The sequence below is a fragment of the Nicotiana sylvestris genome, chromosome 3 (genome assembly GCF_000393655.2).
Source record: "Nicotiana sylvestris chromosome 3, ASM39365v2, whole genome shotgun sequence".
Lineage (NCBI taxonomy): Eukaryota > Viridiplantae > Streptophyta > Magnoliopsida > Solanales > Solanaceae > Nicotiana > Nicotiana sylvestris.
The window spans coordinates 222,031,549-222,044,865 of NC_091059.1; the positions used below are offsets into that span (position 1 = coordinate 222,031,549).

Genomic DNA, 13,317 nt, shown 5'->3' on the forward strand with positions numbered 1-13,317 from the left:
CATATGGTCCTGGGCTAAACGGGTCGGGCTCGTGGGCTTAGCGGGCCTAAAGGGCTTTTTTATTTCCGGGTTTTTTTTTAATTTTTTTTGTTTAAGGCAATTTCTTGTAAACCATATCATGGCTATATAAATAATATATATGTAATATATATGTAGAAATCTAATTATTAAAGTGCTTGACGAAAAAGTAAAATAACAAAACAATAGTAAAACTAAATTGTCATGCATAATAAATTAATAAGAAAGTACAACATGAAGCATAAATACGTCTAATAATTTTAAAATAACACAAATTGTTGAAATATCTTAAAGACGAATTTGCGGATAAATACCATCAACACAATACGTTATATGCCTCCTTAAAATGCCTGTGGTACACCCTGAACGAAAATTTAAGACTCTTCCACAGTTCTTGCATTTTAATATTTGGCCTTCTTCATTTTCTTCAAGCACTTCATAGTAGTGCGACACAAATAAGCGCACTCTTTCCGAACGAAGCATGATGTAACTTGAAAATTAAGATTGAGACTTGAAGTCTTAAAAATTGGAGATTGAGAGATTGAGAGAAATTTAGATTGAGAAATGAGTATTGAGTATTGAAATGAAGAAGAGGGAGAGGGGTATTTATAGTGTTAGAGAAGGTTAGTTTTGTAAATTAAAAAAAATGGCTATTTGTGCAATATGGTCGTTGGTGGTCATTGGGGGTGGGGCCCTCATTTTGAATTTTGAAAAATCTTGTTTTGTAGTATATATAGTATACTAGTATAGTATACTATATATAGTATACTAGTATAGTATACTATATATAGTATGTTATGTATATATATTTCCAAATATAATTTCTTATAATGTTTTGTAGTATATATATATAGATAGATAGATAGATTTTCTTGTAGTATGTATTGTATGTTATGTATATATATTACCTTATATATTTTCTTGTAGTATATATTGTATGTTATGTGCATATATTATCTTATAAATTTTCTTGTAGTATATATTGTATGTTATGTATATATATATATTTTCTTGTAGTATATATTGTATATTATGTGTATATATATATATATATATATTCTTGTAGTATATATTGTATGTTATGTATATATATTACCTTATATATTTTCTTGTAGTATATATTGTATGTTATGTATATATATTATAGCTTATAAATAATTGCAAGTTAAAGACAAAAAAATATTGCAAAAAGATATTCAAGGGCATGTCTTATAATTTTTATTACCAAAAATGGCATATCTTTCTTAGTCTTCCTCCCCCCAATGGAATGAGCACAATAAGGTACTAATACCACCATTAAAAGGGGAAAAAACTAAAAGAAGATATGCCAAAAAGTACAAGGTACACCATAATCTACATTGTATCTCTAACAAATTTTATAAATCCTTCAAGGTTCGGAGGAGGTTGCGTTGGTGGTGGTGGAAAAGAAGCTTGTTCATCACCACTTCCGGGCGAAGCAGCATCCTCCGCAAGTTCTGCCATCATTTCTTCATAAGCTTCATCTACCGCCGGTTGTGATTCCGCAATTCCAAAGTTTCTTCTTTCCGAGCAGATCCAATCTCTAAACATTGCAGATTTTTTCAAGCTCTCCCTCATTGACGCTTTATGATCACCTATTTGAAGTCTTGCTTGACTGAAAGCACTCTCTGATGCAACAGTTGAAGCTTGAATAGATAAAATATCCTGAGCCATCTTTGCAAGAACCGGAAAATGTTTTTCCCTTGCCTTCCACCATTCCAAAAGATCAAAAGTACCGTCTGGATTCTCCTTTTCAAGTCCCTGCGACAAATAAACTTGAAGCTCATGTGTTCCCTCTAGCTGCGCTTTCATTTGTAAATATCTAGCTTTATCTCTAGGGTGTGTTTTTATGTGCCTAGTCAAACTACCCGTTCCACTACGATCTCCAGTATATTTATGCGCCAGTAATTTCCCACATGTTTTACACTTAACCTTATTTTGTTCTCTTACTTGAGTAAAAAAATTTCAAACTAATGATGTTTCTAGGCGTTTAGGAGGTTGTCTATTAAAATTAGGGACAGGTGGGTCAGGCGGTACATCAGTTGGGTTATTAAAAGGACTAGTAGGTGTATCATCTAAATCCGGTTGGGTTTCATCTTCATCCTCATTTTCAAAGATAGTTTCATTAGGATAAAGAGCATTCATAGTTTCATCATCTAAATTTTCACCTGGTGCAACATTATGGCAAAATTGACTATCGAAAAATTGAAAACAGGGGTTATCACTATCAAGAATAATAGGAGCAGCAGGACGTCTACCAGGTCTGGGTCGGGGAGCCGGGGGAAGGGTAGTAGGTTGGCCACTACTTTCACCAATTTTAGCTTTACCCTTACCACCAAAAATATTTTTCAAAGAAAATGCCATATTAATTATAATTATACTAAATAAAACTAACAAAACTATAATATTAAAACTTAAGAGTTGGAACGCGTTTACCGAATTGCCGAACAACTTCTTGAAAATTGAAAATCGTTGAAGACTTGAATACTTCAATTCACCAACTTCACAATTTTTCACGAAATTTCAACAATAAAATAAGCAATTATAGTAGAGAGATTGATAGAGATTGATGAATTGGTGAGTAAAAATGAAAGAATGAGGGGTATTTATAGTTGAGAATTGGAAAAAAGTGTAATTATATAAAGTTTGGGGTTAAAATAAAGTTTGGGGACCAAATGGCTATTTTTTAAACTTCCAAACGGTCAAAATTGCAGCCCAACGACTATAATTTTAATTTTTGACCGTCGTTAGGCCCGGTAAGACCGGCCCAGGCCCTCCAGCCGGTCCCGGGCTCGTGAGCTTTTTTATCATACCCGGCCCGCCATGGGCTTTTTGCACCATTAGGGACAGGCCCACCAGGACTGGCCCACCAGGCCCGTTTAGCCCGTTAGGACCGCGGGCCCGATCCCGGTCCCAGCCCGGCCCACCATACAGCATTAATGAGAATGTTGTATGTGACTTAAATTATTGCGATAATTTAGAAATACAGTCAACAATTTAAATTATTTTGCAAGATTATCAAAATTGGAGATGAACTATAAATTAACTTCAAAGAAAGTTTTGATTTTTTTAGAGGAATGTCAATCACTTTCTTATCAAAGTTGGAGATTACTTCCACAAAATTTATCTCCTTAATTATGGTTAAAATCTTGATAGTGTTATGAATAGTTTGTACATTGGATACTACATTGGATGCTATATTGGATGCTTATGTTGTGAATAACTTAAAGATTAAATTTCCTATTTTATGTCCATCATCTTTACTTTTTATGCCTATAAAAGGCCATGTAATTGCAATGGAAAATTACACCAAAGTGAAAGAAGAAAACACTTCTCCATTCTCTCTATCTCTTCTTGCTTACATTTTACTGCATTGCTTTTATTTTATAACACGTTATCAGCAAGAAGCTCTAATTTTATTCTTAACTCCCGCTAAGTTGAGCCATATTTTATTAAGGTATGTATCATTATAATCATTTTATTTATGGCAGTACATATCATATGCTCATTGTTTGCAGATTACTTGTGCGCTTGGGCATCTTAAATAGTTTAAGTACATTGCAGTGATAAAATAACTATTTCCTTCCGTGCTCAACTCTTAGAGGACCTCAAAGTCATCAAACTAGCTATGCACTAATGTCATACTTATAATATTCATGGACTCCCTAGATCAAAACATATCTTTAAGGCATTTTGAAGAACTGTGAGAAATAAATTGACAAGCAATAATTTTATAGTTTAATTACTTTATATTTATTGGAACATATAAATAATGTTAGTCACGTTCAGTTCTATTAACACATATATATCAATAATATAAAGTGAAATGAAACAAGTATGTAATTTCTACTTTATGGCAAGAATAAAATGAAATAGTAGATTGTTAACATGATATAGCTCTATTTTCATTTCTTTTACCTTAATCGTTTTGTTTTCATTAATTGTTTATTATTATAATTATTTCTCTAACTTATTCATCTTTTATGATAGTTTTCACTATGTCAAATTTATCAAAACTTGAATTTGTGGCACTTGACATCACCGGGAGGAACTATTTATCATGGGTTCTTGATGCTGAAATTCACCTTGACGCTAAAGGTCTTGGAAATACTATTATACAAGGAAATGAAGCATCAAATCAGGATAAAGCGAAGGCCATGATTTTCCTTCGTCATCATCTACATGAAGGGTTAAAAACTGAATATTTAACCGTAAAAGATCCACTTGAATTATGGATTAATTTGAAGGATCGATATGACCACCTAAAACTTACGGTATTACCGAAAGCTCGGTATGAGTGGATACATTTAAGGTTGCAAGACTTTAAAACCGTAAGTGAGTATAATTCTGCTATCTTTAAAGTAAGTTCTCTATTAAAATTATGTGGAGACACTATCACAGATGAGGACTTATTGGAAAAAACATTTTCTACGTTTAACGCTTCAAATGTGGTGCTACAACAACAATACCGTGAAAAAGGTTTTAAGAAATATTCTGAGTTAATCACATGCCTACTTGTGGCTGAGCAGAATAATACTCTATTAGTGAAAAATCATGAAGCCCGTCCCACTGGGTCAACTCCATTTCCGGAAGTGCATGCTGTAGCAACATATGATAAGTTTGAAAGAAAACAAAATAATTACCATGGTCGTGGACATGGTCGTAAACGTGGACGTGGCAAGGGCGAAATAATTATCGTCATTATGGTGGAAATAAATTGGAGAACAATAAGGTTTCTCAAATTAATCATTCAAAAGGTAAAGTTAGTATGTGTCACCGATGTTGTATGAGAGGTCATTGGGCACGCATTTGTCGTACGCCAGAACATTTTGTCAAACTTTATCAAGCCTCCCTCAAGAAAAAAGAAAATAATGTGGAGGCACATTTGACCTTTCAAAATAATGATGATGAAGCAGGTCCCTCAAATAAATATGATTCTAAGGCACATCTTGCTTATAAAGATGATGATTTTGAAGGCCTAACAAATATTACTCATTTAGAAGTTGGGGACTTCTTTGAGGATACTGACTGAAGAACTAATCATCTTACTGGGGAATGAAGCTATAAAAGTTGTTATGTTTATGTTTGCAACTAGTTTATTTTTCTTGAGTGTATTTTCCTAATGCATCATGTGTTGCTAGTTTCTACATTTCTAATGTATTTCTTAATGTTTTTTTCCTGCTTGTCTTTCATATTTCTTATGATGTATTATTTGTCTTTTTTATGAAGAATATGAAAATTCCCCAGTCTTTAGTTGGACTCAAGAATAATAAAGATGATATATGTCTTCTGGATAGTGCTACAACACACACTATTTTAAAAGATAAGAGATATTTCTCTTATTTGGTAATGAAAGAAGTGAATGTTAATACAATATTCGGTAGTACAAGATTAATTGAAGGTTCTGGAAGAGCCAATTTATTACTACCAGGAGGAACAAATTTGGTTATTGATGAAGCACTATATCGTAGTAAATCTCAAAGAAACTTATTAAGTTTCAAAGATATTCGCCAAAATGGATATCATATTGAAACTACAAATGATGAAAAGATTGAATATCTTTATATTACTACAATAATGTCCGGTAAGAAATATGTGCTTGAAATGTTACCTGATCTTTCCTCCGGCTTATACTACACAAGTATTAGCAGGATTGAAACACATGCCGTAGTAAACGAGAAGTTTACTAATCAAGATGATTTTATTATTTGGCATGACTGGTTGGGCCATCCTGGTTCTAATCTGATGCGTAAAATAATTGAGAATTCACATGGACATGCAATGAAGAATCAGAAGATTCTTCAATTTAAGGAATTCTCTTGTGCTGCGTGTTCTCGAGGAAAATTAATTATTAGACCATCAACTTTAAAGTTAGGATGGAATCCCCTACATTTCTGGAACGTATACAGGGTGATATATGTGGGCCCATTCACCCTCCATGTGGATCATTCAAATATTATATGGTTTTGGTAGATGCATCTACTAGATGGTCACATGTGTACTTACTATCAACTCGCAATATGGCATTTGCGAGATTGTTGGCTCAAATAATAAAGATAAGAGCACAATTTCCAGATTATGCAATTAAGACAATTCGTCTTGATAATGCCGGTGAGTTTACATCCCAAGCCTTTAATGATTATTGTCTTTCAACTGGGATAACAATTGAGCATCCGGTTTCTCATGTTCATACACAAAATGGTCTAGCAGAATCATTGATCAAACGCCTCCAATTAATTTCTAGACCAATGCTTATGAGAACAAAACTTTCCATTTCAGTATGGGGTCATGCTATTTTGCATGCAGCAGCACTTGTGCGGATAAGGCCCACAAGTTATCATAAAGTCTCCCCATTGCAATTGGCTTTTGGTCAGGAGCCAAATATTTCCCATCTTAAGATCTTTAGTTGTGCGATATATGTTCCAATTTCTCTACCACAACGCACAAAGATGGGTCCTCAAAGAAGGTTGGGGATATATGTTGGATATGAATCTCCTTCTATTATAAAATATCTAGAGTCGATGACTGGAGATTTATTTACGACAAGATTTTCTGATTGCCATTTTAATGAATCAGTATATCCAACATTAGGGGGAGAAAATAAGCAGCTGAAAAAGAAGATAGATTGGAATACATTATCAGTGTCTCATTTAGATCTTCGAACAAATCAATGTGAACAAGAGGTTCAAAAGATTATTCATTTACAAAATATTGCAAATCAATTGCCAGATGCATTCACTAACCTACCAAGGGTGACTAAGTCACATATTCCAGCTGCTAATGCTCCAATTCGAGTTGATATCCCGACAGAACAATTAATTAAAGCAAATGAGTTTAAGTCATGCTTGAAACGTGGTAGACCAATCGGTTCTAAAGATAAAAATCCTCGAAGAAGAAAAGGAGCAAGTGATCAAAGTGAACATAACACAGAGGTAGTGGCTCAAGAAGAGCCCCAAGACGTAACAAATGATAAGACCTTAGGGGAGGTCCAGGTACCTAAAAATAATGAAAATGAAGAGATATCAATAAGTTACGTCTCAACCGGGAAAAGATGGAACCGAAATAATATTGTTATCGATAACATTTTTGCTTATAATGTTGCTGTTGAAATAATGCAACAAGATGAGGATCTTGAACCAAAATCTGTCAATGAATGTAGACAGAGAAATGATTGGCCAAAATGGAAAGACGCTATCCAGGCAGAGTTAACTTCACTTGGAAAACGTGAAGTCTTCGGACCCATAGTTCGAACACCTGAAGGCATAAAGCCAGTAGGGTATAAATGGGTTTTTGTGCGAAAACGAAATGATAAAAATGAAGTCGTTAGATATAAAGCACGACTTGTGGCACAAGGGTTTTCCCAAAGGCCTGGAATTGATTATATGGAGACATATTCTCCTGTAGTGGATGCTATCACCTTCAGGTATCTCATAAATATGGCAGTGCAAGAAAAACTTGATATGCATCTAATGGATGTTGTTACAGCCTATTTGTATGGATCATTAGACAACGAAATTTTTATGAAAGTACCTGAGGGATTTAAAGTGCCAGAAGCATATAAAAGTTTTCGAGAAACTTGTTCAATAAAGCTTCAGAAATCTTTATACGGATTGAAACAATCAGGTCGTATGTGGTACAATCGCCTGAGTGAATACCTGTTGAAAGAAGGGTACAAGAATGATCCAATTTGTCCTTGTGTCTTTATAAAAAGGTCTGGATCTGAATTTGTTATAATCGCTGTGTATGTTGATGATTTAAATATCATTGGAACTCCTGAGGAGCTTCCAAAAACAGTAGACTGTTTGAAGAAAGAATTTGAAATGAAAGATCTTGGAAAGACAAAATTTTGTCTTGGTCTACAAATTGAGTATATGAAAGATGGAATATTTGTCCATCAATCGACATACACCGAAAAGATTTTAAAGCGATTCTATATGGATAAAGCACATCCATTGAGTACCCCGATGGTTGTGAGATCACTTGATATAAAGAAAGATCCATTCCGACCTCATGAAAATGATGAAGAGCTTCTTGGTGCCGAAGTACCATATCTTAGTGCAATTGGGGCATTAATGTATCTTGCCAATAATTCCCGACCAGATATAGCTTTCTCAGTAAGCTTATTGGCAAGATTTAGTACTTCGCCAACACAAAGACACTGGAATGGTATTAAACATATATTCAGATACCTCCAAGGGACCATTGATATGAGTTTATTTTATTCAAATGAATCCAAGCCATCATTGATTGGTTATGCAGATGCAGGATATTTGTCTGATCCACACAAAGGTCGATCTCAGACAGGCTATTTATTTACAAGTGGAGGTACAGCCATATCATGGCGTTCGACAAAACAAACTATGGTTGCTACTTCTTCAAATCATGCAGAGATAATAGCCATTCACGAAGCAAGTCGAGAATGCGTTTGGTTAAGATCTATAACTCAACACATTCAGCAAATATGTGGTCTTTCTTCGAAAGAGAATATTCCAACAATATTGTATGAAGACAATGCTGCATGCATAGCTCAATTGAAAGGAGGATATATCAAAGGAGATAGAACAAAACACATTTCACCGAAATTCTTTTTCACTCATGATCTTCAGAAGAATGGTGAAATAGATGTACAACAAGTTCGTTCAAGTGATAATTTGGCTGATCTGTTCACTAAGGCATTACCAACCTCAATATTTGAAAAGCTGATATATAAGATTGGAATGCGTCGTCTTCGAGACATTAAGTGATTTTTCATCAGGGGAGTAACTACACGCTGCACTCTTTTCCTTAACCAAGGTTTTGTCCCACTGGGTTTTCCTGGTAAGGTTTTTAACGAGGCAGCAAGCAATGCATATTATAAATAACTATGTACATCCCAATATTTTTTTGTAAGTTTTTAATGAGGCACATTATCTTACATGGACATCCAAGGGGTGTGTTATGAATAGTTTGTACATTGGATACTACTTTGGATACTACATTGGATACTACATTGGATGTCCATGTTGTGAATAACTTAAATATTAAATTTCCTATTTTATGTCCATCATCTTTACTTTTTATGCCTATAAAAAGCCATGTAATTGCAATGAAAAATTACACCAAAGTGAAAAAAGAAAACACTTCTCCATTCTCTCTATCTCTTCTTGTTTACATTTTACTGCATTACTTTTATTTTATAACAGATAGATTTATTTAGTCTAAACATTTAAGTTTGGGATGAGCCCAATCAAGTGTATCCCTGTGCCAAATATAGCCGCCTCCTGACTACAGGTCAAGGCAGGGACTGCTATATATGTAAGACCACGTTCTTTGCTTACATATCAATCAACTCCACAGCACCGACAAATTTCATTTTCCAGAAGAAAAAAAAATGGGCACAGTTCCTTCACCACACTTTGTAATCTTTCCTTTCATGTCTCATGGCCACACCATTCCTCTTCTCCACCTCGCCGCCCTTTTACGCCACCGTTTCGTCGCCGTCACCATTTTCACCACCCCTGCAAACGCCCCCTCCATTCGTGATTTTCTAAAAGATGAAAGCATCTCCGTTATTGAGCTCCCTTTTCCAAAAGGCATAGATGGTATTCCTCCTGGTGTTGAAATTACTGAGAAGCTTCCCTCCATGTCCTCTTTCGGTCAATTTGCGAGAGCTACTAAGCTGATGCAGCCGCTGTTCGAGCAAGCTTTACTAGGTTTGCAGCCACCTACATGTATAATATCTGATGCATTTCTTGGATGGACTCAACAATCTGCTGAAAAATTTAGCATTCCGAGGTACTTTTTCTTTGGTATGAGTATTTTCGCCACGACCCTATACCAAGTTCTTGGCATAGAACGTCCTCATGCCGAAGCTATTTCACCAGACGTGCCTTTTACGTTTTCAAGCTTTCCATGGTTGAAGCTCACCAGAAATGATTTTGAGCCTCCTTTTGGAGATCTTGAGCCCAAAGGTCCAGCCGTGGACTTTATGTTAGAGCAAGGTACTTTTCTGATCATCTCATAAAGTTTAAAATTCGTTTATATTTATTTAATTGTGTCTCAATATGCCTAACCCTTCACATGTGGATCAGAATCTTTTTTATGAGCCAAGCATGTGATAATATATTTTTTTTGTGTCGTGGTGAAATTTGAATGCAGGATTAACTTAACTGCGATGATTCCAATAGCGGAGCTATGTATGGTGAAGGGGGCCAAATGAATGATCCCCTTAGCCGGATAATTGTGATGCATATTAAAAAAATATTTTTTATGTATATAATTAATTTCTTGAACCCCTTTTATATAAAAAAAAAAACTTTTAATGTAATGTTTTAAAATTCCCTTAGAATTTACCGGCTCGGATTATTCCAAATTAATTGAGATTATGTCCTTCTCAGTTACAGAGTATTAAACTTTGAGTACTTAAATATATTTATGTGTCAACAGCTGTTTCCCTAGCAAAGAGCCGTGGCATGATAACCAACAGCTTTTACGAATTGGAACCAAGATTTGCAGACTATTGGAGCCAACACCTCGGACCAAAGTCCTGGTGTGTTGGGCCTCTTTGCCTAGCCAATCAGCCCATGATAGCAAACATAACACACCCCGACAACAAACATGAAACATGGATGCAATGGCTCAACAGTAAGTTAGCCGACAGACAACCTGTTCTGTACGTCGCATTTGGTACTCAGGCCGAAGTTTCCGCCGAGCAAATACAAGAAATTGCCAGAGGACTAGAATTATCAAACACGAGTTTCTTATGGGTGACAAGACCAAAAGTTTTGGATCATCTAAAAGGGTTTGAAGAGAGGGTAAAAGATAGAGCATTGATAGTGAAAGAATGGGTGGATCAGAGTGAGGTGTTAAAACACAAAAGCATCAAAGGTTTTTTAAGTCACTGCGGATGGAATTCTGTTATGGAAAGTATATGTGCTAAAGTGCCTATTTTAGCACTACCCCTCATGGCTGAGCAGCACTTAAATGCAAGATTTGTGGTTGAGGAAATCGGTGTGGGATTGAGGATTATGCCAAGGAATGGATCAGTAAGGGGCTTTGTTGAAGCAGAAGAGGTTGAAAAAATGGTGAGAGAGTTAATGGAAGGTGAAAAAGGAGAAGGAGTGAGGAAGAAAGTGAAGGAAATGGGAGAAAATGCATGGGAAACTATGAAAGAAGGTGGTTCATCTTGGTCAACACTAGGCCTCCTTATTGATGATGCTTGCGGCGGAAAACAAGTTTTAATTGATGTTTAAAAGCCAGCTTTGGGCATATTTGTGTTCAATAATAAGCTGTTTCCTTTAAGTTTATTAATGTTCTATATATGCTATGGTAAAATTCAATTGATCACTTATTCTACAACATATAGGTGGACTTGCAGCTAAGAATCTTTTTTAGCACGTCTTGTGTAAATCTTATTCCTACTAGATATGGAAATGTCCCAATAGGGGTTCCAACCTTCTCCTAGTTTTTTCTTTTCCTGCTCCACTTGATATTTTGTATCGCAATGGAACTCAACTAAATTTAAATTCGCATCGAAAAATATAATAATATTGGTGGTAAAGTACTCCCAACAAAAATGACTTGATTAGATTAGACTAAAGTTCAAATCCAAGATTCTACTTAATAATAAAATAGTCATCTACATCAATCCTTATTAGTCAACGTTCTTCTATTGGTGGCGCGGAAGGTCAATATCTCAATTTGTCTATTTTTCTTTATCTTTCTACTTCTTTAAATAATTTATTTTTGGTTGCTGTATTAAGTCAAGAGCAGACTTTTTTTAAAGTTTCAAAGGATCGGAGTCATGAATACTGCCACTTGATCATTCACAAGCGCCAAAGCGATTAAAGACATGAAGTTGACGAACTGCAAGTTGCTTCCCAATAATTAATGGGAAAGAGATATTTTTGGATACAACTAATAAGGTACTCCTTCCGGTTCATAATAAGTGATCAATTTATTTTTGGTACACCCATTAAGGAAATATTAAATTCTACGAAAATAGTTAGTTTGACTAAATTATCCTTCATTAAATGTTGCACCATAGGTATAGTAGTACTTACTTATCTTCTCAAATACGAAGAGTAAATGATTTTTTAGGGATACGTACATAAGGGTAATTTTGGTAAATTTTTTCTGAATTATATAAATAAACACTTCTTTTGAACTAAAATAAAAAAGTAAACTTATTGTGGACCGGATGTAATAATATATTAACCTCGTCACTCTCTCAATTAATGCAGTTTCCCATTCTCGCAAGATCTAATTGACTAAAAAAATTCTGGAAAGAACATTTCCCCATGTATGTGCATAACAATAGCAGTAGTACTGGGATACACTTTACCACGTTCAATGTCTGCAAATTTATGTTAGGCACCACTGAGAATGACAAAATATTATATTAGCGGAAAATTTTATTTTGTGTCTCATGTGTCAATTGTATGAGGCAACTTTTTTGTCTCACAGTTTTATGGACCCAAATTTCTGTGGACCCAGAAGTTTAAGATTGGGGTCCACAAATTTACGAGATAAAAAAGAGTCTCATACAACTAGTGTAAGTTATATGAGACACAAAATAAAACTTCTCGTGCGGAGCCTTCTGAAGAGTGAAGTCTTCTAGGCCGTATAGATCCGTTCATACTTCGGACAAAATATTTTCTGCATGGACCAATGTATTGTAAGTCCGTCTGAATCATTGGATCAATATAAAATAATCAAATCTGGCATTGCACCATACGCTGGGCAACGTTATCATATTGTACTAATACCATGCAGAAAAGAGACCCTAAAGTATTTAGTACGGACATGAATGAGGTGCTAAGATCCATGAAGGGATGATGAATTCTAGTGTCCCCTAGAGTAAGAACAATGTAGTCTCTATTTATTTATCTTTACATGTAGACCCTATAAGTCATAACGTTTTGATTGTGTTAGATCTAAAATTATTTCATTTCATTTGTAATTTCTCCTAAAATGGTTTCTTTACACATGCTTCGCACCACTAGAACAAAATCGAAGAGCAGCTAAAAACCAGTTAGAATCCCACAATAGCTGGGAGAAATTAGTAACATTATTGAATTAAAAAACTACAATAAGGGCAGAGCTTGGGAAGGGAAATATAGGTGAGAGGAGTCGAGTTTGTGTCAGCTCACGAAAGGACCCTAGCTAGTTCTCCGTCTAGATACAACAACAACAACCCAGTATAATCCCACTTAGTGGGATCTGGGGAGGGTAGTGTGTACGCAGACCTTACCCCCCTGGGGTAGAGAGGCTATTTCCAAATAGACCTCCGGCATTCTTCCC

General features: G+C 35.2%; 1 protein-coding gene across 1 annotated transcript; it reads left to right on the forward strand.

Annotated features, from left to right (window-relative positions):
• Nucleotides 1-9,336: 9,336 nt before the first annotated feature.
• LOC104226645 (UDP-glycosyltransferase 90A1-like) lies at nucleotides 9,337-11,375 on the forward strand. Its single transcript, XM_009778676.2, has 2 exons — nucleotides 9,337-10,016; nucleotides 10,462-11,375. Exons 1-2 carry the CDS (start codon nucleotides 9,407-9,409, stop codon nucleotides 11,265-11,267), a joined length of 1,416 nt encoding a protein of 471 aa, XP_009776978.1. The 5' UTR covers nucleotides 9,337-9,406; the 3' UTR covers nucleotides 11,268-11,375.
• The last annotated feature ends 1,942 nt before the right edge of the window (nucleotides 11,376-13,317 follow it).